The sequence below is a fragment of the Aspergillus viridinutans genome (assembly GCF_018404265.1).
Source record: "Aspergillus viridinutans IFM 47045 DNA, scaffold_2, whole genome shotgun sequence".
Lineage (NCBI taxonomy): Eukaryota > Fungi > Ascomycota > Eurotiomycetes > Eurotiales > Aspergillaceae > Aspergillus > Aspergillus viridinutans.
In genome coordinates, this window is record NW_025091218.1 from 3,515,756 (window position 1) to 3,539,860 (window position 24,105).

Genomic DNA, 24,105 nt, shown 5'->3' on the forward strand with positions numbered 1-24,105 from the left:
CCAGGTTCTCGGCAGTATTAGCCCTCTCTACAACTCCCTCCAGAATAGAATAATACAAAATCAATGCCTGAGACCCTCCACAGAAGTGAAAGCAATGATGGTACGAGTGACCAGACCGGGCCTGGAATCCTGACTGTTAAGCTTGGCTGGGCTTATAGCCTGAGCCTCCCAGACGACCCAGACCCGGAAGACGAAGTGTGCGAGCGATGGCGCCCGTACGCGATCGGAGAATATGAAGGGCTCCAGCTGTCCACAGAGGCGATGGCCGTCTACGCCGCCAAGGGAGCGGTTTCATGGGCAGCAGGGCACCGGCCATTCAAGTTCGAGGTCTCTGCGTCTCCGGCCTCCGAGTTGACAGTATCCCTATTCGTCAGGGACAGCGAGTCTGATGCCCTGACGTCGTCGTCGGGAGAATACGAAAACCAGGTCATCCCGCTTGGACTGATCAGATTGAACCCGTTCCTGATAAGTTCGGGTAAGCAAAGGGTGGACGTCCAGGATGGCACGGGGAGAGTGGAAGTCGAGGTTTCCTACACGCAGAAGAAGGTTTCACCCTTGGAGACGCAGGAAGTGTGGAGCGTCCGCGGGGAGAACAATTCTAGTGATCTTGATCTCATATATGTTGAAAAGAAAGACACCGGTCGAAGCTACGGCATGAAGGCCATTGATATCCGCACCATGCACGCTGTTGCTGCTCCTAGATCTAACGCTAACACAGACGTTAACATGGCACCCAGCCTTACCCTCCACTCTGCCATCCAACACCCTTTCATTGCACCACTCAAATTCGCTTTCAGGTCGTCTGAAGGGGCGCTGAATCTACTTTCGCCACTGGCCAGCGGCGGATACCTTTTTGACCATTTGCAAAGAGAGCGGCAGTTTAATGTCCACAAGGCGAGATTTTATGCTGCGGAGCTGGTCTGCATACTGGAATACCTGCATGACAAGCATATCATTCTTGGTTCTCTGGAGCCAGAGAATATTCTCCTGGATTCCTCTGGCCATGTCAGTCTATGCAAGCCTGGCCTTTTCGGATTGGAATTGGGGGATGGAGATCACATTTCGCCCGGCACGCCCAAGTATCCAGCCCCTGAGGCTCTTCTTGACGACCGAGAGGCTTCCCGGGCAGTGGATTGGTGGGCTTTGGGGATCATTCTCTATGAGATGTTGATGGGCATACCCCCTTTTTACCACAAGGACGGCGGCGAGCGCCGGCATAAGATCATTGACCAAGACCTACAGCTACTTGAGCGCCTGCCATTGACGGCGAGGGACATTTTAACTAAGCTCTTTGATAAAGACCCTATAGAACGCTTAGGTGCAAACGGAGCCGCCGAAGTGAAAGCCCACCCATTCTTCCACGCTGTGAAGTGGCATGAATGCCTCCAGCCGAAATATACAACTCCCTTCAAACCCCACGACGCCGCAGTGATCTTCTGGCGGGAGCCTTGTACATACCAGCCCTTCAAACGCCCGGAACGGGAGCAACGAGAATTTGAAGGAGAGGTGTATGAGCAAATAGGCACCACTGAGTTTTCTTTGCGGATACCAATAGGTTCAGTCAATGATCAAAGTAAAAGCCATGCCGCAGCCAAGAATGCTTCAGTCTCACAGAATCGCGGGGATGATGATGGATGGGAGTTAACGTGGGAGCCGACAAAGCAAGAGTTTTACTTCAAGAATCGTTCTGACGAAAGGGTTACGGCCAAACCCAAAGCTGCAGTGCGGGACAAGATGTTGCCCCCAGCAGTTGAACATCCTAGTGAGCGCCAGAAAGAAGAAGCACTCGCAGCTGCATTGGAAGCTGGATACAGCCAGCATTTGTTTTCTGAAATCCTCAGATACAGTACAAATCTGAACGTGCGGATTCTCGACTATGACCAAACGCCCGACGGTATAGGGATAAGACCAGATACTCGGGACATAATACCCGTTACACCACTAGAATGGGCCGTAGAGCACGAAAGGCTCGATCTCGTTAATCTATTCCTGGAGAACGGCGCTGGCGCGAACTTCACCATCTCCCCACGAGACGGACCGGCGCTGCTTAAGGCAGTGAAAAGAAAGTCCCAGAGGCTGGTTGAGATTCTTGTTCAGAAAACCGACCGCGTCTCCTGCACCAGAGCCCTCGCTCTCGCAGTAGAGCAGCAGGATATCACGACCGCCAATACCCTGCTTGCACATCGCGTGCGCTGTGACTTTGAAGAATCCGACCGGCCTCTTCCGTCTCATCCCTTCTTTGGGGTCTACGACTCTAATCTTTCGCGAGGACTAGAGGCGGAGGACTTGACGCCTCCTCTCGTCCGGGCTGCTAGACTAGGCAACGTGGCTCTGGTAGCGTTGCTCCTTGAACACGGTGCTGATGCCAATACCGCGTACCACGATCTAGGCGGTCGTCGCGATGGATATGAAACTAGAGATTCGACAATCCCAGCCAACTTCTCCTGCGGAAGGGTCGTACAGATAGCGATGGAGAAGGGTCATTCTGAGATCGTCCGTTTGCTCGTCGATGCCGGTGCAGATATCAACCTTACACACCCGGTCTGGCCTAAACCAGTCTGGCCTGTGCCGGGTCACATCTGTCAGCCCGTACCGAGGGCTGTGTACGTCGAGGTCAGGGCTGGCCTGGAGGCAGCGGTAGCAGCAAGAAGAGGGCAAAACCTAGCAAAAATCCAAATTGATGTAGTACTATGAGCCCACTATCATGAAGGCTCATTTAGAAATATATATCAGTGTCTCGTGTGGTGACTTGATTTATGGCTGCAGGTTTCCAACATGTAGGGGACCCCGTCTTGTGTATAAGGGACAGATATCAGAATACCCGGCTCGACTTGAATAACATCTGAAGGAGATGGAAGGTATGTTTCAGAGCTTACAGATGTTGAGCTCGCAGATGTGATGGTGCAAATAGTAATAAGGAGACGAGAACATGTGAGAGTATAACTGCTTTCAGATGCTGGTTTTATTCTGAGGATTATGATGTATTTCAGACTGTCACCCAACAGTTAAATAGGCTTGTTCTTAGCACATAGCCTAACTCTTATTCATGATTAGCATATGTGTAATTCTAATCTACTTTTATATTCAGCATAGTAGTCACTGCTTTTTTAGCACTGATGTAATCAGATATTATAAATTAACTTTGTACATACTCTCTCTCAAGAAGCCCCCAAATCTCACAATTACCCTCAGACGAAGCCTGCGGGTGAGGCAGTTAGTCGCCATTCTGACATTGATTGTTGAGGAGTAACTACGACAATGGGATAAAATATATCAATTCATAATATTGACATGAATATGCAAATCTGCCCCCGACTGCTGCGTCCACCCGTCTCTAGTCACTCGACCCCACATAGGCGTTCCAGTCCACATTGTTCTGTCTACACTGGTTCGTGATAGCTGGTCCCACGGCCGAAGCCTTTTCCTCTTGGTCACGGATAATGGCAAATTTCACACAACCCGTCTGTCCATCAAAGGGCACTGAAAAGTGGTTGATAACCGAAGCTTGTGCACTAAGGACTGTCGGAGGATTCTCGCCGATTTGGACGTACAAATCGCTCGGCTCGGGGACAAAGGCACTGACAAAGACTCGATCTTGAGCAATTTCTTGGGGAGGCATTGCGGGCTGGCCCATGGCCGGATTGTTACCAGTGGTTCCATCGGCGCTACCCGAGCCACTGGGATTCAGGCGGTACCAGTACACGATTTTATCCGCAAACGAGATGGGGTACTGGGTTTTGGAAAGTGTGGAAAATCTGCATGAGCTTCGCTGGCATGTTGGACTGTTCCGTCTGTATGCATCGATGTAGTGAGGCAGGAAGGTGCGCCACGCGTCATGAGGATGCCCGGAAACATAACGTAAAGCTCCCTCAGGCACGCCTTCTTCATGGATCGGTCCGATATAGTGTGTTTCTCCATAATCGTTCCAACTGAGGATCTGAGCCAGAATATCGTTAGAGCAAACAGTCGACGAACATATCCGACTGAAGGGAATTTACCTGGACGATAGGCGGCTGTAAATCCATGATCTGGCGCCAGCGGTAATGCCACAGGTCGTCACCGCGCCATAGCCAATTCTTATGCCACTGAGGGAGATTGGTGTAGAACCAAGGAGCCACAGGCAGCATATACGGCTTCCCCGAAAGCGCTTCCATCCATGCCTCATCACTGGCTGTGTCCTTGTCCTGGGCTCCGACGGGCCAGGCGTCCCAGCTGAAAGCACCGTCAATAATGTCAAAGACACCGAGGATGCCCGTTGGGCCCAGGCTCGTCCAGCACGGAACGAACATGCATCCAGTTGCTGCCTTGATATTTGGCCAGTCACCTGTGTTGCCTACACCCTCGAAGGTTGACACCAAGGGCTTGTCCCTGAAGTAGAACTGTGCAGGTCGATCCTTGAATGCATTGATGGTCTTTATGACTCGATCGGCCGGCCATGGTCCACCGGACAAGTAGTCGAACGAGAGGAACAGAGAAAAGTTGCCCACTCTCTCAGCGGCATCATATGCGACTTGGAGCACTCTATCAGTGTAGTCGTCCTGGGGTGCGATGTTCAATGCGAAGCCATCAATATGAGCCTTCTGAGCCTCTATGATGTCCGACTCCCATTGGGCGGGTGTCATGGCCGCCGCATTTCCAACCTAGAAGCATCAGTACTCAATATCAAGTTATGAATCTCTGGGAGAGCAGTCTCACAATAAAATGGGCGAAGACGCTCTGCTCTTCGACAGGATACTGAGACACGACTGAGGAAACTGCAAACAGCATAAGAACCAAGTACGTGAGAATCATCTTGGGGATGAGAACGGGGCTATGAGGTTTCAAGAAACGTAGGAGAAGGTCGGATAGGGAAAGAAAGAGAAAGGGAAGATAGAAGGAAAGGTAAAGGAAAGACGAGAAGAATCGTTGGGTACGACCGAATGAAGAAGGCAACGGTGAATTGACCAAGAAGAGCCTGAAGTATTCACTTCGTCCAACAGCGGCATCGAAGAACGTGAAGCAGAAAACAGACTCGAGAATATCGTCCCCGCAATCAGCTCATAAAGTGAATGAATTCGGCCAATTTTGGGACAATCCTAGGAGATGCCTATCCTCTAACTGATCATAATCGACTTGCTTCTGCAGTCCATCACTCGGAGATATTGAAAGTGGCATACGCGACAACATCTTGATCAAGGCGCAATCAAAAACAAAACATTGTGAGCCTTATCAGGCATGGCAAGGAGAGGAAGAATGTATGAAAGTCGTGCCTACCTTGGATGGGACGAGGATCGGATTGTGGATGTCTCTCTTTGGTATGGACGTGACGCAAAAGACGATCGAGGTGTCTCTTCATGGCAATTGCGCATGGAGAACCACGCGATTATGATGAATCCGGGGATAAAGGATAAGCACAACTATCAGAGCACAGAGCTCCGAATAGTCCCATTCCACGTTGCAAAAAATGCACAAGATGAGGCTGAGGAGAAAATGAGTTCTGAGCGGTTCTGCCTCAAGAGGTACGCGGTATTTATTCAAAGAAACCGCAACGGCATAGACGACAATGCATCACCATCGTGCGCAATCTTTATATTGTTAAGCAAAGCATGGCCTTCGTTTGCTGGAGGTTGTGAGATTTCAGATCTTATTCTTGTGTCTTCTCTAGCGACAATGCGGCGGACGAGGCCAAGACAAAGGCCAAGTCGCTGGATACGGTCGCCATCATATCGGTTGCGCGACTCTCATCAGTTATTGATTGTACGACCTAATCGCTCATGGACTAGTTACCTCGATCAGGTCGACATGCGAAAATGTTCTATATATTTCAAAGGTTATCTTGAAGTCTGTTCGTGGCAACATCGCGAAGAATGATGATTGCCTGGTGACGCAGTTGTCTTATTCCGTAGTTAGGAATTATGATCGACATTGTTTACAGTTGAAACCATCACGGTCAAAGTACTTCGTACGAATAACATTATTATCATGGCTCAACCAGAACTAATCACGAGCCACGCGATTATGCCAGACATGCCAATTGAAAGGCGCTCGAGACTCGGTCAGGAAATCCAGGTTGACCCCCGGTTGTGACGAAGGGGTGATGTCAGTGCCACGATCAACTCATATAAGAAGACTGCAATGCAACACACTTTATCATGATGGAAAGGAATCGATCGTCTCAAGTACAGCATATATCTGACTAAACATCGAGCTCGAGAATCAATCTTGGACATCTTCACGTGATAGGAACTCGACATGGCCGCCTCTCAAGCTGCAGGGCTCGTGGAGAAGGTCATTGGACATGGGGACAATGCAGCTGTCACCACTGATGTGAGCAATTATGCCAAAAATGAATATGGACAGGAGACGGGTGCCAGAATCAAGGCGACAACCTGGCAAGGAAAAAACAACATCAAAGTTGGTGGGTTCTCCAGGATCGTGCGCAGTGTGTTACTTCTCTCTGACATCGACGGCCTTACCAACAGTCGAAATGCCTAAACCTAGAGTGATTGACGAAGCTGATGTCATTGTCAAGGTGACGGGAAGCACAATTTGTGGAAGCGATCTCCATTTATATCATGGTATGATTTGTGGTCACCATAGCGCAACCACGCTCTGGGAAAGACACGCATTTCTAACCTCGCTCTGTCACAGGCGTCATTCCCGAACTTGAGAAAGGCGATGTTCTTGGACATGAGTTCTGCGGTGTAGTTGAAAGTGTGGGACCTGGTGTCAAGAATATTAAAACTGGCGATCGTGTGGTGGCCGCGTTCCCAATCGCTTGTGGGAACTGCATGAACTGCAAGAAGCAGCTGACTTCGGCGTGCGAACGGACAAACTCCAATAGCATTGCAAACGCATTGTATGGCAAACGAACAGCCGGTTAGTGACACCTGCGGAGTGATCCGACTTCAAAAAGAAGAATTACTCACTGATTCTGCTTTCTGTAGGTATATTTGGATACAGCCATTTCACCGCTGGTTTTGCGGGAGGTCAGGCGGAGTATGTTCGTGTACCGGAAGGAGACGTCAACTTGCTGCAGCTTCCAGGTGATGTTCCATTTGAGAAGGGCCTTTATCTGTCTGATGTTCTGGCCACCTCGTATCACTGCGTCACTGATACAGGAGTGGACAAAGGTGATGTTGTTGCGATTTGGGGTGCAGGCCCCATTGGACAGATGTGTGCCAAATTCAGTTTCGATCAAGGTGCCAGCAGAGTGATTCTCATCGACGGTGGCGAGGGTGCTTGGAGACTTGAATTTGTCAAGTCCAAGATCCCTAAGGTCGAGACTCTGGACTTTACCAAATTGCCAAGGGGAGAGTCGGTGACTTCAGAATTGAAGAAGAGGGTCCATGGCGGCCCGGATGTGGCTCTTGAGTGTGCCGCTGGCGAATATGCCAAGGGATGGCTGCATTACTTTGAGACCCTCCTGGGAATGGAGACGGACACATCGGAGATCTTGAACGAGATGATCACGTCCGTTCGGCCTTTTGGGCGAGTGGGCGTCACCGGCGTCTATGCTGGCTATGTAAGTCACCTTTGTCCTCCGCGATACTGGGAACAACCCAGATTAACGACTATCGCAGACCAATCACTTCAACGTGGGTGCTATGATGCAGACGGGTGTTCGCTTGATTGGTAACGGCCAGGCACCAGTGCAAAAGTACTGGAAGCATCTGTTGGAGCTCATCCAGAAAGGTGAAATCAACCCCCTGGACATGGTCACGCACCGCATGCGCCTGGAGGACATGGAGAAAGTTTATGCGCTTTTTGACAAGCGAGAGGAGGGCATGCAAAAGATCTTTGTGCAGACCAGATTCTCCGCGCCTCCAGCCGCGGGATCCCCGAGTCTGACAGTACTGTAGAAAGGCACGTCCTATCTTGGACTGCTGGGGACCATTTGAGCAGCTCAAGGAAGGTGCAGATAAATTGTATTCTTGATGGATGAATTGGGAGGTTGTAATTGTTCTTGGGATTGATTGTTCGACGCTATGGGATGACTGACTGTGTCAGTTATGATGTGACTATTATTGTTCACCTATTTGAAGCAAACTTTCTGTCGGAATATCTAAAATGGTAATACTGGATAATGACTGTCTATGAACCGCTCACACTACTGCATGTGACTACAGACAATGCACCTAGGATTGACAGTAGCAGCAGCAGTAAACCGACCCGAGTTTCGCCATTTTGTTTTCGCTGATCGGCGTTCCAAGGGCTGATAACCACGGAATGAGAACCGCAGCGAGGAAATGATTAGGAAACCGACCGAAAACTCTCTCCTTCATACTAGATATGGAAACGGTCACAGATTTACTCAACCAAATGGTCAGCAATATGTTGGGCAAATAAGCGAATATAGCCGAAACAACCGGAAAAAGTACAGTGGCATGTCAAATGTTTGAATCCAGCGTATTTACCGCTAGCCTGATTAGGAATCCTAATAGATTTTCTATGAATCCTAGAACAACTCCCCCTAATAYTATGGACCCCATGGATGTTCTGATTGCATCTGGGGYGATAATTCTTTGCARGGCGCCATGAGGTTAATTAATTTGGTGAGGTTTTTAAAGATAAAACTTAGTAGTAGAGTAGGGAGTCCCTAATTAGGCTAGCGGTAAATACCACTGGATTCAAACATTTGACATGCCACTGTAAGGTGGGATCAGATAAGATCAGATGATAAAGTGATCATCAGTAGCCGGGTCAAATCATATGTCATTGACCATCCGAGTTTGCTCATTATTCGCTCATCCGGCAGAGGTCATTGTGGATGCCGTTACAGAGTCCTTATCAGATGGAGTTGTGATTGGTTGTTCTAAATGGGCAAATAAGCGAATATAGCCCCCATTTCTAAGGTCCGCTGTGCGCACCTGAAGCCTTAAGTGATTGCTACTTTTGAGTATACTTTGCAAAGGTGGAGGTATTCAGGAGTCGACTAAGTTGAAGCAAGATATGATTGTGTTGCTGCTCAGTGTAGCAGTAATTTTGGCTTAATTCAGAGAGAAATGAGTTCACTACTGCCTCTTTCTACTGGATGCAAACAACTGAAAAATCATTCAGCACCGGGAGGGGTATCACCAGCCTTTGAATTAGAAGATTCTATATTGCTTCAAGGTAAGGAAGCCCTGTCGGTTATTAATATATATATATGTGCTCCGTCCGTCGTGTCACATCGTAGTCCAATTTCAAGGAACAATATCAACGCAATGACCAAAGTATTTACTAAGTACAAGGCCATTCTAACCCTGCTGCAGTAGTGAGATTTCACAAATGCAGAGCCCCCAAGTGGACTCATGGTGGATCGTCATATACCCTAACTAACCTATCTACGGAGTACTTATCTAGTACATGCACCGCCGAAATCGGGAAGACGCGCACGATAATCTAATCAACAGCGTCCCGACTTTCGAACGGCGCCTTCAACATATGTTATCGAGTCACATTCAAGGGAGGACTTCGCGTTGTGGTCCGCTTTACTGCGAACACGTGACGCTTGGCCAGGACCGAAATCTGCCTCCTACACTTGATTCCCTTCAAATGCACTATTATGCTTAATTAGAAAAGTAGGTCTCCCTTTAGCATTAGATGCACTAATTTAAAGAGGTAATAACTATACCCACTGAGATTAAAGATCAGGATGTTACAGTAGTATGTGTTTATGTTTTTGTTTTTGTAAAAGAGAATCAGATCAGATTAGATTATCGTGCGCGTCTTCCCGATTTCGGCGCCGCATTTACCATGTATGATGTACTACTGTTTTTCCTCTTTAGTTCTCCCTTACTCGTCTGACTCTTCTCTCTCGGCTTTTGCTCGCTCTCTTCTATTCTCCCGCAATTCGATTTGTTCTCTTTTATCGTTTTTCCATCAGTTGACTGAAACTACTCAAATATTTCCTCTGCTGAGAAAAAGTACAAAACCCAGCTGAGAGTCTCTTGTCTTCATTGAGCTCATTGACTTCCCCTCAACTCTGATGCGCGCACTTCCGCTCTCCCGCCCGAAGCTCCCCAAGTGACACCACCAAAAGTTAGTCTCTTCCTTTCCCTGCTTCGTCCACCTTCCTCCGATTCCACCACCACCCTCCTCCACCTTGTTCATTTTCCATCTTTGGAGTTCAAATATCCCGCTAATGTCCATCCAGACCGCTTTCCTGAGATATAGGGAGTCTCATCATCCCTAATAATGTCTACACCCTCAATAGCTCCCACACCTGCTCCACTGGTGCCCGCATTGGCTGCCAAGCCAGCTATCTCACCGTCGCCTGGTCCGGGCACACCCGGGTCGATCACCTCCAAGGAATGGGTAATCCCACCACGACCAAAACCAGGCAGGAAGCCAGCCACAGATACGCCTCCTACAAAGCGCAAGGCGCAGAATAGAGCCGCCCAGCGTGCCTTCAGAGAACGGCGAGCTGCTCGCGTTAATGAGCTCGAGGAGCAAATCAAGAAAATCGAAGATGAGCACGAAATCTACATTGCGGCGTTCAAGGAGCAGATCACCAATCTCTCTCGCGAGGTGGAGCAGTGTCGTTCTGAGATGACCTGGTGGCGCGATCGATGCCATGCATTAGAGAAGGAGGTAGCGGTGGAAAGAAGTGCCAAAGAAGCTATTGTGAAGGAGTTCCGATCGTCTCTTTCGGACAGGAATGCGGTCAACTCCGATAAAGGGCCTCTTCCTCTTGCCACATCCACTCAGAACCGTTCGTCCGACCGTCCAGACAGTGGTGATGCGTCCAACAATGACAGTGGGGAGGGTCGAGAGGAGGTACCGTTAGGCTGCAATGATTGCTCCACATCGCACTGCCAGTGCATTGAGGATGCTTTCACCATGCCGGGAGTTGTGGCTCAGGAACAGTCCAGACGTCTTGATACTACCAAGCCTGGTCGTTCTGAGCCCGAGATCAAGCCAGACCCGGAAGAGATGGAAATTGATTTCACTTCCCGGTTTGCCGCCATTCAACAACAGGACCATTCGCCGACATCCGTTTCATCCCCTGCTGTTGATCCCTGTGGGTTCTGTTCAGATGGCACGCCGTGCATTTGCGCGGAGATGGCTGCTCAGGAGGAACAGCGTCCCCGAAGGAACTCGTTTGAGAATAACCGACTCGCCCCTATCCAAAATCTGTCCCAATTCACACCACCCCCTTCCGACGGCGACGTTCGCTCGGAAGTTACACTGCCACCCATCAGCCAGGCCACAAATCCCTGTGCAAACGGGCCAGGCACATGCGCTCAGTGTCTCGCGGATCCCCGGAGGACCCTTTTTTGCAAGACTCTGGCTGCCTCCCGATCCCCTAGCGCTGCCCCGTCGGGATGCTGCGGAGGCAAAGGCGCCGATGGCGGGTGCTGCCAGTCGCGTAGCACCAATGCCTCACGAGGCGGGTCTGGTTGCAATAACAACTCGACGTCGGGATCTTCGACCGCACCATCCTTGACTTTATCTTGTGCCGACACCTACACGACCCTCTCCCGTCATCCTAATTTCTCCCGGGCCACCGACGAGCTATCATCATGGCTGCCCAAGCTTCATACCCTGCCTAAACCTCGAGACTTTCCCTTAAATGATCGTGGGGTACCAAGGGCCGCTATGGAAGTTGAGGCTGCGAGTGTGATGGGCGTGTTGCGATACTTTGATCGACGGTTTGCCGACAAATAACGTATCGCATCTCTGCGTGCAGAGTCACTTTCGTTCTTGACTTTCTCTTCACTTCTTGATGATACCCAAAACTGACTCGTGACATGTCTGAGTTTGTATTGTACACCTTCCCCCACGCACCAGCCCTTTTTTCCTTTTCTTAGCTCCTTGAACTGGCGTCCGCTATTTCCCAATGGCTTTTCTCTATTTTTTTCTGTACTCCCTCGTCCCACTGGAAGACGGCCAGCGACCATGACTCTTGGGCCACATGGCTGCAGCCCATGCCTTCATTGATGTCGGCTGCGGCAGATCGGGATTTACCAAAAAAGAGGCAACCAGAAAGAATGCTGTCTGGTCGAAGTATCGCGATGGGGTATCAACCACGATTAGATGGACGATGTACGTGAATGTGAATGTGATGATTTAGACGGCGAAACGAATGGCGTTCTTGGTTGCTTTGCTATTGGACTTGCAAATTTCTGGAACATCTTCGACCACAACCTAAGTCAAACGATAAAAACAATGGTTTAGACAGGACTGTATATATCTTGACCGAAATGAATAGGAGAAAGAGTCACTCCATTTCCGCTCGATGTTCCGGATGTTTGAAATATGGAACCAGGCATGTACAGAGTCGGTCTTGGCCTGCCGTCTGTGATGAATGAGTCCATTCTTTAAGTGCTCGAACTATCCATGGCGGCCGACACCAGGTAACCTCAAATCGAACGATGTACTGGTACAGACATAAGTATAAGAGCACGGAGATGGAGCTTCAAGACTTCGCCTCCTTGGAAAATGGGTATTATCTACATACAAACATACATAAGTACATGGACCAACAGGTATCGCTAACGGGCGCAACGCCTTCCACTCCTGCCCTGGCTCCGAACGCAAAATAACTAATACAGGGCGAGAATAGCGCAAAAGAGAGGAGTGAGTGTGGAGGAAGTCCTGCAAATGTGGAGTCGAGAATGGGTTCGATAGGGAGGGTAAAGGGTAAAAGAAGCGGGCATTAGTCAAGGAATTGAATAGGGAGCATATATTCCCAAGCTTCAAGACCCAAGGGTGATCAGAAACGACCACCACTTACCATCACTTCCTCATCCCCTCCGCCTCCAATGGAGCCTAACAGGCCGGCGCCCCAAATACCAGCGATACCCCACATACCGATTCTCCAGCCCCGATAAAGGCCGCCGATGCCTTGTCCCTGGCGTTTCTTGAAGGAAATGGGCTTCCCAAGAGCCCGCTCAGCATCGGAAGAGGGCGCGCTTACACCCTCTTCATAGACTATGCCCCACATCGTTCCCACAATGCCACGGTAGGTCTGAGGAACGGGAACGATGGTCTCGACCACAGATGTCTCCTCAGCGGCAGCGGACGTGCTCGAACGAGAGGCGGCGGCGTACTTCTGCCGGATACTGGGCGATGTGTACGTGGCAATCTGTGCACGACGCAGGACAGTCTCCAGTGGGAATCGAACAGCAAGCTCTAGGCCGGACCCCAGGAAAGTAAGAAGGTTCCACATGGAGGGATTCAGAACCGGGTCGATCGATAGGTAGGACTTGAAAAACAGCGGTGTAGTAGTTGTGATAAAATTGGGTAGACTCGAGTGCAGGACAGTGATAGGGATCAGATGGGAAGGGATCATGCAGTTGGGGGTGGGGAGCTGTCGAATCGCTCGGAGGAGCGAGCGCGGCCCATGAGTCGCTGGGGTGAGGATGAGGAAGGTGCGAGCGGTGTCAATCGGGGACAACAGCATGGCGGATAGTGACGAAGAAATGAAGGAGAGCAGCAATGTTACAAAGGGTGATGTCGACGTCAGAATATCGGCTGTCATGGATGACGCAATATCCTCTTCTGGTAATCCCACAATGGCAGATAAGAGACTTCGTATAAAGGTGTTCAACGTCGGAAGGAGTAGAGAGTAGATAAAAGTCGCGTTGGTCGCTTTCCATGGCGAAGTTGGGCCAGTGGTGGTCCACAGTTGCGATAGGGCCTCCATCAACGAGGAGGGGTTCTTGATTGTAAGGCTATACTTGGGCGAGGACGGCGGAGATGGTATATAGCCGCTGCGGTCTGTGATATGGCGTCGAGACCTTCGGCTCCGTGCAGCTGTTGGCGATGTGGCCATGGGAGCTGCAGAGGTAAAGTAACTGCTCTCGTCATCTGAAGTTTGGGAGTCCTGTCGCCATCAAAGATGCACGTCAGTAACCGATTCCTACACGCGCCTTGAGAATATTCCAGACGGTGGCAGCTCATACTTCATCGCTTTCATCGAACGAGTCCATCCGACCTGACCTCCTGCGTTCATCCGCTGGCCGTTGCCCATCTCGCGAGTCGGGCACCACATACGCCTGTAGGATGGTTTTGGCGACGTCAAATGGCTGGGCAGTCAGCACGCTGGTGTAGCGCCAAATCGCCGCATCCATTGCATCTCGAATCCATTCTGATAGCGAGGGAGAGCTCTCCAGGTACTCTGAATAGTCCAGATCTGGTAGCAGGTCGCGAGCGGAGCTTCCGAAAACTTGTGCGGAAGACGGAGGGGCGGTATGCGAAGGCGACGAGGCGTTGGAAGCTTCGAGGCCAAAAGACGGAGGGACATAGTACGGGCGCAGAGGATTGGGTCCTTCACGCGCAGAGTTCATTATGGAGGGTTTATATCAATCAGTAGATATAGCTTGTAATATTAAGGATGTGAGACAAATGGTGGGTAAATCCTTTTGCCCAGAGCCGGGAGATGATTTTAGATGGAGCTACGAAAAGTGACGCCGATGGATTTCTCAAGCTGCGCTTTATGTCCGAATTTCCCGCCTTTTCGGGATTTTCTTTTCTTACGTCCTTCGACCATATAGATATCTTCCTCATTTCTGGTCAGCATCCAGAGCTGTCTTACTCCCTGGGAAGGGATATATTCCTTTGATCGTTTAGTAGCTTGTATATTGTATTTTTTTTTGCCTGCGATTATCCGTCCTCATGTCGTTCTGGAGGGAGACTTGTCAGCAACTGCGTCATGCAGTACCAAAAACTGCGAAGGGTGATCGCATGTGGCTGCCATATTCCAGGAGATTCATCAGCAATTCTACACAAACGATGCGAGTTCAGCCGTATGGCAGGAGAATTGCGCAGATTGGAGGTGGTCAGAGGCCATTCAACTCCCCGCGGCGAAGCTTCTCGGTGACTGCGGGAGTGCAGCACGGCCATATTACACCCCCCAAGCCTGGCGAGGAGTGAGTCAATTCCAGGAGGAAGGGGGCGGGCCATTCGATGTCTCGTTCGTCGCTAATTTAAGTCATCCAGGCTTCATGTGTCATTCATCGATAAAGACGGACAGAAGCACGACTTCGAGGTATCTGAGGGAGACAACCTGCTGGACATTGCGCAGGCCAACGATTTGGAAATGGAAGGTTCGTAATTCCTCGCGGGCTGTGTATGCGACTGTCGACCTGCTTTTGGCTCATCGTAATCTCCCGTATAGGTGCTTGCGGAGGGTCTTGCGCTTGCTCGACCTGCCATGTCATTGTTGAGGACCCGGAGGTGTTCGACAAGATGGAGGAGCCGTCGGATGATGAAAACGATATGCTGGACTTGGCGTTTGGATTGACGGAGACATCACGTCTGGGATGTCAGGTGGTGATGAACAAGGATCTCGACGGACTTGTTGTCCGACTACCATCCATGACACGGAATCTGCAGGCCAGCGATTTTGCGCAGAATAAATGAATAGATGGAGAGGACCGGAACAAAGGCGATCTGTATATTACCAGGAATTTTCCCCTTTCATCAGATACGATGTATGTGGACAACAATGATCATATCGCTGGGTATCTACAAAGACGATCCGGCCTATCGACTCGTGGGAAGTCAAATAAATGTATAACAGGTGTATAACTTTTGTTCAGAATGCAAGAAACATCGTCCAAACCCCTAACGCCGTGTAAATGCCTTGTTGCCCTGTTCATACAAAAACCGGTTCATCCTGAATAAGAGCGTCTCCTTTAAGCCTCCTCGATGTTCAGCGGTTTCCCCTTCTTGCCACTGATTAACTCAAGAAAGCCCTGTTTGCTGACTTCGTTGACGGCCTTCTCTCGTTCACCCATCCCAATGGTACCCTTCTTCCGCTCTTCCCTGGCAGCCTCTTCTCCACGGACTTGGGCTGCGCGAACAGCATTGAACAATTTCACCACACCACGCTGCGCAATCTTCCGAAGACGCTTTTCCTCCTCTGCAACAACACCAGTAAGACCGCGCTCAACGCCCATGACATCGCGCACGCGGCCACGGTCTAGCTCCTCCCTCTTTTCTGCGCGGAGCTTCGCCCGCGCCTGCTTGTCCAGTTTCTCGTCCGCAAGTTCGCTAGTATTTTGTGCTGCCCATTTACTGCGTGACAGCACCGGGTCCGCCCGAGCTGATGTAGGCAGTTTGGTCGATAGAATCTTGGAAATAGATGTTGAGAATGCGGTAGGGTCATTTCGTTTAGCGACGGGCTTGCGTCCGTTTGTCGATGTGGGCAATGAGGTGTCCGAGTCTCCATACTCATCATCCTCGATATCAGAGGAACCTGGCGAGTCCGATGCGTCGTTGTCGTCCGCGTCGCTCTCATTATCGCTAGCAGCAGAGCTGTCGTCGCTTTGTGCGCCTAGCGACCTTGTTTCGCTCGCTGATGGCTTCTGTGGCTTCTCTTCAACCAGCTTCTCTTCTTCGTCCGCATCGGAATCAGCGAGATCGACTGCTTGGAAATCGGTGGGTTGTTCATCTTCCGCTTCGTCGGAACTGCTGTGGTATTTGAGCTGCTTTCTGAACTTCCGACCGGCCTTATTCTTCAGACTGTCCAAGACCTTGCGCTTCTTTGCCATTGGAGGAGCCATCGTATCTGTTTTCAAATGCGTTGGTGAATAATCACGATTCTGGCTGTAGCTTGTCTCTGCGATGGCTTTGTACAAGTGACATTTTTTTCGCATTTTCTTCTTTTGGCGGGCGGCAAAGGAAATACCGAGCTCCGATTGGCCAGCGCGGGCACTCCAGACTCTCCGCATCGCTTCTCTGCTGTCCTTTTGCCTGTGCATCTCGTTGACTGCCGAGCAATACCATCCTCTCGAACTGACACTCCGTTTGCTCTACGGATTTCTGTGGATTTAATTTGGAACACTTGTTTTCGTTTATCAGTCCTTTCAAGGTAGCCGATATCCGCCATGGTCCTTCAGGATCTCGGGCGGCGAATCAACGCCGCCGTCAATGACCTGACACGCTCTAGCAATTTGGATGAGAAGGTGAGGCGCTCTATGCTCCCTTCTGTCTTGGGAAGTCTTTGAACCGATGCTAACAGTTGCCAGGCCTTTGATGACATGTTAAAAGAGATCTGTGCCGCATTGCTATCTGCAGATGTCAATGTTCGCCTCGTTCAGACCCTCCGGAAATCCATCAAATCCAGCGTGAACTTCTCCTCGTTGCCACCCGCCGTCAACAAGAAGCGCTTGATCCAAAAGGCCGTTTTTGATGAATTGGTAGCGCTGGTCAATCCGCATGCAGAGCCATTCCGCCCGAAGAAGGGACGATCCAATGTGATCATGTTTGTGGGGTTGCAGGGTGCGGGAAAGACGACAACGTGTACAAAGCTGGCCCGACATTATCAGATGCGCGGGTTCAAGACAGCACTTGTCTGTGCAGATACCTTCCGTGCGGGTGCCTTTGACCAGTTGAAGCAGAATGCCACCAAGGCCAAGATTCCGTATTATGGTAGTTTGACGCAGACGGACCCCGCGGTGGTGGCGGCCGAGGGTGTTGCCAAGTTCAAGAAGGAACGGTTCGAGGTTATTATCGTGGATACCAGTGGTCGGCACAAGCAGGAAGAGGATCTTTTCACCGAAATGACCCAGATCCAGAACGCCGTTACTCCCGACCAGACAATACTTGTCCTCGATAGTACCATCGGTCAGGCGGCCGAGGCTCAGTCAGCAGCCTTTAAGGCTACTGCAGACTTTGGTGCAATTATTATCACGAAGACGGACGGCCATGCCGCCGGTGGTGGTGCCATTTCCGCTGTTGCTGCGACCCACACGCCGATCATCTTCCTGGGTACGGGAGAGCACTTGATGGATCTGGAACGCTTCGAGCCGAAGGCTTTCGTTCAGAAGCTCCTTGGGATGGGCGATATGGCCGGTCTCGTGGAGCATGTGCAGGCGGTGACCAAGGACTCGGCTGCCGCCAAGGAAACGTACAAGCATATCGCGGAGGGTATCTACACGCTGCGAGATTTCCGTGAGAATATCACCTCGATTATGAAGATGGGTCCCCTTTCGAAACTCTCCGGCATGATTCCCGGACTGTCCAACCTGACCGCTGGCTTGGACGACGAAGACGGGTCGCTCAAACTTCGCCGCATGGTTTACATCTTCGACAGCATGACCGCCGCTGAGCTGGACAGCGATGGCAAGATATTCGTAGAGCAACCGAGCCGTATGGTCCGCATCGCTTGTGGCAGTGGAACGACCGTGCGCGAAGTCGAGGATCTCCTGTCTCAGCACCGCATGATGGCCGGCATGGCCAAGCGGGTCGGTGGGCAGAAGAAACAAATGCAGCGTGCGCAAAATATGCTCAAGGGCGGCAACAAGGATCAGCAGCTGGCGGCCATGCAGAAGCGGATGGCGGCCATGGGTGGTGCTGGTGCGGGCGGTCTTCCGGGAATGGGCGACATGACAAAGATGATGCAGATGCTGCAGGGTCAAGGCGGCGGTGGTATGCCGGGGCTCGGGGGAATGGACTTGCAGAGTATGATGAGCCAAATGAGTGGTTTGATGGGTGGAGGACGAGGACGAGGACGGTGATGTTTTGCCAGTTTTCTTCTTCTTTCCGAGAGTCACGGCTGTCTACGTTCATGCATCCTTCTTCTCTATGTTCGCTGGATGATTACTTCCATACTTATCCGGTGACTTTGGACGGTTGATCTGTAGCTCGGATCAGTCTAGCATTTGTACGGCGTTGGGCGTGCCTTTCTGTTTCGACCATTCGGGATGACCTTAAAGATATAACCATACTTTTTTTGACACTTGACGCTGAATAGCTCAGAGGAAGATGTGAATGCGCGCGAGATGAGAAGATTAAAAATTTCCAAACTCCAGTACAAAGTAACCACCGTCCCCCAATATCCGATAGTAAATAAGTTGTATAGAGAGCCCATTTGTCCACACACGGGAACGATATCAGTCCAATCTCTCCGCTCTCTCAGTCTTATCCAGCAACTCATAGAATTCGTCCAGGGCCCGGTGTCCAAACTGGCGGGCTGCCTCCTTAAATCGACCCACCATGGTCTGGATTGCAGCATCCCACCCTTCCGCTTTCCGATTGTCCACCAGCACCTTGCCAGGAGGCAGTCGCGGATGCTTGGCGGACGACGCCTCCATGAGGGGATCGTACTCGGGCAAGGGAACGCTGAGTTTGTACTTCCACACCACCTGGTCCTCCACGTAGAGGGTATACGTCAGGACGGAACTCGGGACCGTCTCCGGCATACCGGACACGGTGTCGATCTCCTCGTCTTGGAGGCTGATGTCAACATGGCCGTATTTGACGTTGCCGTCGGGGACGTACTTGACCGCCACATCCTCGGTGTCGGTCTGCCGGTAAGTGCGGATGGGAAGATAGAACATGTTGAGCGGGCCGACGCTGAACTCGTGTACGCCTTCTCCCGCCGTGTGCGCGAGGAGATCCTCGCCAGTGTAATCCAGCGTCGGGTCGGGGAAGCGGGTGGCCCCGAACTCGTGGCGGTCGCCACTGAGAAGGACGACGCGGACGCCGAGCTCGCGCTCCGCGCGCCACATGGCTTCGAAGACGGTGCGGCGCTCGTGCAGGAACCCGCCCCAGGTGTCGGTGGTGCCGACGTGCCAGTTCTTGGTGAAGGGGACGCTGGAGGCAACGATCTTCCAGCGGACTTCGGCGGGTTCGGGGCGGGCGAGGTACGCGAGGAGGGATTGAAGCTGGGCGGATCCCAGGATGGTAGAGTTGACTTGCGCTGGCTCGGAGCGATAGGTGCGCGTGTCAAGCATGAAGAAGGAGGCCGGGCCGTGGATAAACGAGAAGTACGTCGTGTTCTCGGGTTTGGCGAATGCCATCGGTGGGATGGGAGGATTCACGCTGACATGGTAATGGATATATGGGTCGGCGGCGGCAGGATAGGGCGCCGTGGTGTTTCCTTTGGACCAGTCATTGGCAATCTCGTGGTCATCGAGCGTATGTATCCAGGGGAGGCCAATGGCGTCGAATTTAGACCATGATGGCGACGAATACACCCTGCGATACTCGCTACGGTAATGAGCCACAGACGACCCGAACCGTTGTGGCACATCGATGTAGATGAAGTCGCCGAGGAACATCATGAACGCTGGACGTAGCAGATCAGGCAGTTTGCCTAGCGTCTCGGTCATCGTCTCAATGCCGGGAATACGGAGCGAGTGCGACAGCGGGTTATACGGAAAGTTCGGTTTCATACAGCTCGACGTCACGAATGCCAGTCTGTTGGCCGATTCCCTGCCTGGCAGAGGAGCTGTTACGAAGGTGCCAGTTTGCTTGTTGGACAGAGAGTAGCGGTAGCTGGAGGCTGGCTTCAGGCGCTGGATGGTCACGGACGTCGTGTAATCGGTCGAATCATCCAGTGAGTAGATAATGCCCTCTTCGACCCATTTCGATGGGTCGTCTTCCAAGATCTCTTGATAGTAGACTACCAGGGGCAGTTGCGCGGAATCGGGCTCCCGTACCAGCAGATTGGCCGTGGTGGGGGAGACATAACCGATTCGTGAAAAGGTGAGACTCTTGCCTGAGTGAAAGACTACTCCTCGTAGCATGAAGTCAAGAGTCAAAAGCGTAAGCACAATGTTCACCAAGGCTGTCAGGCGCGTCGCTAGGGGCGATCGAGCACAGGGCAAACCAGTCAACAGCGTCTTGAGCGGCTGAGCTTTAGATGGGCGCTCCGTCCTTCCTGGAGACCAATATCAGCACCACGGACAAAAAAGACGAAGAAGGGGGCCATCAATTACTGGAGTCTCGGGCATTTTTTCCATTATTGCGCGGAGCAGCACTCTCGGTGTCCTGATAGATTAAGGACCGCAGTGACGCGAGGTACACTGCCAATGATGTGAAGATAATGGGTGGAAAATGATGACCAGGGACCTAAGCAACAACTTAGTGGACTATCTCGAAAAATCCAGCTACAAAAGGGAGACCTACCCAGCGTAGAAATACAAAGGTCGCCAACCTGAGGATCGCGGAACTCGTCGCGGCGGCAATCCGCGGGAAAGACACCATGTCTGCGAGTCAAGTCGTGGATGAGCTACTGAGAGGGAAAGACCATCTCAAGTCAGGTCAGTTAGTCTTTTAGAAATGGGATAACGGTGTAAAACCGGGGTGAAAACAATTACGAAGGAGTGTGCGTGCTTGATTGAGACATTGAACAACAGCGGCGAATGGGTTGTCGGCGGTATGACGACATTCGCTGCAATGGACTGACTGTATATGCCACTCTCCATCGCCATCCCCAAGTCAACCTTCCCTCCAGATGAGTCTGTAGGTGCTATGAATTGGCTATTGATGTGTACACATGTTCAATGTTCTATGTTCAGAACTAGTCTATCGTTGATTCATCATATCTCGAAGAACATTCATCAAACTGCTGGCCATAGGGCCAGCGCTGAGCATCTGCCGAGCAGCAGCTAGCACATCCTTCATGTGCATACTAAGGGACATCTCTGCTGCCCATTGCCATGGGTTCTGTTGCTCACCAGGCATGGAATTGAAGTATTCCCAACCCATGACACCTCCAAAGTCCGGAAATTGCTCAACCAACACTGCGAGAATGGGCCCAATCTTTTCTCGCGGGACGTAGCCTTGCGACCCGTTTCCTGGGTTCGTCAGCAGCCCGTAGACAACGCGTTGTGGTGACCATCCTTGCGCCACAATGGCCGCATACATCCGGGGGTCCTCGGCCAGGCCCCAGCCGTTGTAGAACTGCGCATTGTACCAGCTGATCTTGGACGCTCGTTGCTGCTCGAGCTGCCGATAATCGAACCCAGAAAGGTTACCAATTCCCAAGAGAGCCGCTGCGACTGGCGCCAGGGTGATGATAAAGTCATCGCCCAAGTCCAGCTTCAATCGGTCGATCAGCCGAATGATGCCGGACAGAGACATTTCCTCTTCTACATCCAAATCCAGCCCGTCCAGCTGATGGTGCCGAACCATCGCCAGAAGAGGTTGGTAGTATCGCTCGAACTTCCCCTGGTCGCCATCCAGACACCTATAAGACCCCTGCGCTGCCCCGCCGAGCATTCCCATCACCTTGACACCGCTGCGTTTCAGCACGGGCACCTCCGCCCACAGCGGGTTGTACATCTCATGGTCAGGTGGATCATCGTTGAGCGTGATATGGCCCGGGTCCTCGTTCAGATGAAAAGCTGCGATGATGACGTGGGTAATGCCGGTGTTGTTCTTCACTAGGGGCAGCACAGAGACATAGTCGCCTCGGTTCGGACACAGGGTCTGATGGTAACAAATGACGCGATGGTGCTCGGGTCGTCCGGGCACTGGAGGCATAATTTATATTGGTTTAGATGTCGCACAGAAAGATACGTCGATGCAAGCAGTCCACTCCTGACTCATGTCGTGTAAGGATCGCTGCGGGGACGAGAGATTAGGAGATGGAACGGATCGTCTGTTGCCCCGCTAGGAATATCGACTGGGGAGTCCGTTCAAAGGGGACACCATCACTGGTGATGGGCTATTGAAACATGTGTGGATCACGTAGAAATTGACGGCGTCTACAGCAGGAAGATCACCAAAAAAAAAAAAAAAAAAAGGCCAGATCGAACGAAAGATGACCGGTTTGTTGATATCTTAAAAGACTCCAACTTTCGACTCCAAAACAAAAAGTTGGAGATACTGCTGACTCAGCTATCCCTCTTCAACTTTAGTTATGCAACAGACAAGAGGCTATATTATTTATTACTTGCAGGATATCATATCTTATCTAACACATCAAATGTAATATACAGTCCTTCACCAAGCTGTATGACCACCGTCAACGACAAGACAGCTTCCCGTCATGAAACTGCTTGCTGGTGACAGCATGAAGATAGAGGCGCCTGTGAACTCTTCAGGAACAGCCAGTCGACCTAGCATGTTCTCCTTCTCCCATGTTTCTTTCAAGCCGGGGACCTCCTCGAAGTTCTTTTGAACCATGGGGGTGACGATATGCCCGGGACACAGCGCGTTCACTCGGATTCCATGCTTCCCCCATTCCATCGCCAGATTCCGCGTGAGCTGAATGACTGCTGCCTTGGAGGCATTGTATGCAGCACAGGTCAGGCCCTTATTGGCAATCATTCCTGACATACTGGCCACGAGCACAATGGATCCCGACCGCTTGGTGTGCATCATCTGTTGCGCGACGGCGTTGGCGGACATGAAGACGCCCGTCAAGTTGACGTCCATCAATTCTGCGACATCTTGGGGAGTGTGGTCTACCGCGTCTTTGACACGCTGAATGCCCGCGGCTGCTACCAGTCCATCGATCTGCCCGTGTTCTTTGGTGATATAACTGATGGTCTTGTTCAGGTGTTCTCTGTCTCGCACGTCGACGTGATGGTAATGTATTGACCCCTCCATGTTCTTGGACGCTTCTTGCGCTAGTGCGAAATCGGGGTGAGGAGTGTCCAGTCGGTCAAAGCAATGCACTGTATTATCAATTGGGTTAGCTTTGAGAAATCATCAACATGTCCAGCCAGAGGGGAGTCACCTTGTGCGCCCGCTTGTACCATGGCTTCAGCTATGGTAAGCCCCAGTCCTCGTCCGCCCCCCGTGACAACATATGCCTTGTCGCGTAGACTGAAATTGGGATAGGCCTTTTTCGTCGAAGACGCAGCAGGTGCTGTTCGAGGATCTTTTCCGTCCTTGAAAGGTTCCGGATCCAGGCGCAAAGTGGACGACGAGAATGTTCGATATGCCGTAATTGGAGCCGTGACTTTGGAAAGTCGGCCAGATCGAGTGATGGCCGCTGGTAGCGAATTGAGTATGCGTATTGAAGCCATTCTTTGCCTGTCTATCGGTAGAGCATGAAATTCCTGGAGTAGCCAGTCATTCGAAGTTTCTGAATGAATGCGCCAGTCCTTTATATCTAGCACATTTCCTGCCCATATTGAGTTTATGCGATAGATAAGATCCTGTGGACCATGGGTGAAGTTCAGGGCATGTCTCCATCGACCAAGGCTGAGGCTTGACTATAGAATAGTATGACGTTTGCATAAAGTCTGATGCGCCTATCTGAGCCTATCTGAGCCAGTTCATGACTTTGTTGATGTAAACTCTGAGATCATTACCTTAAGTGTTTTAGCAAGCAGGTTAATATCAAATGCATTCATTCTAAACTGTGGTACTTGTAGTGGCCTGTGCCTGCTGACTCATCTTTAGTAGGTCTTGATTCTTGACTCTATCTCGACGATCACCTAGCTACTGTCT

At 51.1% G+C, this 24,105-nt stretch overlaps 11 protein-coding genes across 11 annotated transcripts; 5 read left to right on the forward strand and 6 right to left on the reverse strand.

Moving 5' to 3' along the window:
- Positions 1-63: 63 nt before the first annotated feature.
- Positions 64-2,694, forward strand: Aspvir_004651 (putative protein kinase; the record flags this gene model as incomplete). The annotated part of the gene is made up of 1 exon (XM_043267875.1): positions 64-2,694. One exon carries the CDS (start codon positions 64-66, stop codon positions 2,692-2,694), a length of 2,631 nt encoding a protein of 876 aa, XP_043123810.1.
- Positions 2,695-3,334: 640 nt separating this feature from the next.
- On the reverse strand, positions 3,335-4,791 carry Aspvir_004652 (glycoside hydrolase family 71 protein; the record flags this gene model as incomplete). Its single annotated transcript, XM_043267876.1, has 3 exons — positions 3,335-3,937; positions 3,999-4,640; positions 4,696-4,791. The coding sequence occupies 3 exons, from the start codon at positions 4,789-4,791 to the stop codon at positions 3,335-3,337; spliced, it is 1,341 nt and encodes a 446-aa protein (XP_043123811.1).
- A 1,440-nt stretch (positions 4,792-6,231) lies between these two features.
- Positions 6,232-7,841, forward strand: Aspvir_004653 (zinc-dependent alcohol dehydrogenase; the record flags this gene model as incomplete). The annotated part of the gene is made up of 5 exons (XM_043267877.1): positions 6,232-6,397; positions 6,462-6,557; positions 6,631-6,858; positions 6,927-7,504; positions 7,563-7,841. 5 exons carry the CDS (start codon positions 6,232-6,234, stop codon positions 7,839-7,841), a joined length of 1,347 nt encoding a protein of 448 aa, XP_043123812.1.
- A 2,317-nt stretch (positions 7,842-10,158) lies between these two features.
- Positions 10,159-11,631, forward strand: hapX (bZIP transcription factor HapX; the record flags this gene model as incomplete). Its single annotated transcript, XM_043267878.1, has 1 exon — positions 10,159-11,631. One exon carries the CDS (start codon positions 10,159-10,161, stop codon positions 11,629-11,631), a length of 1,473 nt encoding a protein of 490 aa, XP_043123813.1.
- Positions 11,632-12,679: 1,048 nt separating this feature from the next.
- Positions 12,680-14,255, reverse strand: Aspvir_004655 (mitofusin complex protein UGO1; the record flags this gene model as incomplete). The annotated part of the gene is made up of 2 exons (XM_043267879.1): positions 12,680-13,792; positions 13,872-14,255. The coding sequence occupies 2 exons, from the start codon at positions 14,253-14,255 to the stop codon at positions 12,680-12,682; spliced, it is 1,497 nt and encodes a 498-aa protein (XP_043123814.1).
- Positions 14,256-14,583: 328 nt separating this feature from the next.
- Positions 14,584-15,330, forward strand: Aspvir_004656 (ferredoxin family 2Fe-2S iron-sulfur cluster binding protein; the record flags this gene model as incomplete). The annotated part of the gene is made up of 3 exons (XM_043267880.1): positions 14,584-14,837; positions 14,908-15,014; positions 15,086-15,330. 3 exons carry the CDS (start codon positions 14,584-14,586, stop codon positions 15,328-15,330), a joined length of 606 nt encoding a protein of 201 aa, XP_043123815.1.
- Positions 15,331-15,605: 275 nt separating this feature from the next.
- Aspvir_004657 (rRNA-processing protein RRP15) lies at positions 15,606-16,475 on the reverse strand (the record flags this gene model as incomplete). Its single annotated transcript, XM_043267881.1, has 1 exon — positions 15,606-16,475. The coding sequence occupies one exon, from the start codon at positions 16,473-16,475 to the stop codon at positions 15,606-15,608; it is 870 nt and encodes a 289-aa protein (XP_043123816.1).
- Positions 16,476-16,799: 324 nt separating this feature from the next.
- On the forward strand, positions 16,800-18,431 carry Aspvir_004658 (RNA-binding signal recognition particle subunit SRP54; the record flags this gene model as incomplete). Its single annotated transcript, XM_043267882.1, has 2 exons — positions 16,800-16,877; positions 16,941-18,431. 2 exons carry the CDS (start codon positions 16,800-16,802, stop codon positions 18,429-18,431), a joined length of 1,569 nt encoding a protein of 522 aa, XP_043123817.1.
- A 375-nt stretch (positions 18,432-18,806) lies between these two features.
- On the reverse strand, positions 18,807-20,904 carry Aspvir_004659 (alkaline phosphatase family protein; the record flags this gene model as incomplete). The annotated part of the gene is made up of 3 exons (XM_043267883.1): positions 18,807-20,578; positions 20,637-20,769; positions 20,827-20,904. 3 exons carry the CDS (start codon positions 20,902-20,904, stop codon positions 18,807-18,809), a joined length of 1,983 nt encoding a protein of 660 aa, XP_043123818.1.
- A 321-nt stretch (positions 20,905-21,225) lies between these two features.
- On the reverse strand, positions 21,226-22,185 carry Aspvir_004660 (putative class III chitinase; the record flags this gene model as incomplete). Its single annotated transcript, XM_043267884.1, has 1 exon — positions 21,226-22,185. One exon carries the CDS (start codon positions 22,183-22,185, stop codon positions 21,226-21,228), a length of 960 nt encoding a protein of 319 aa, XP_043123819.1.
- A 462-nt stretch (positions 22,186-22,647) lies between these two features.
- Positions 22,648-23,678, reverse strand: Aspvir_004661 (oxidoreductase, short chain dehydrogenase/reductase family; the record flags this gene model as incomplete). Its single annotated transcript, XM_043267885.1, has 2 exons — positions 22,648-23,324; positions 23,387-23,678. The coding sequence occupies 2 exons, from the start codon at positions 23,676-23,678 to the stop codon at positions 22,648-22,650; spliced, it is 969 nt and encodes a 322-aa protein (XP_043123820.1).
- Between the last annotated feature and the right edge of the window lie 427 nt (positions 23,679-24,105).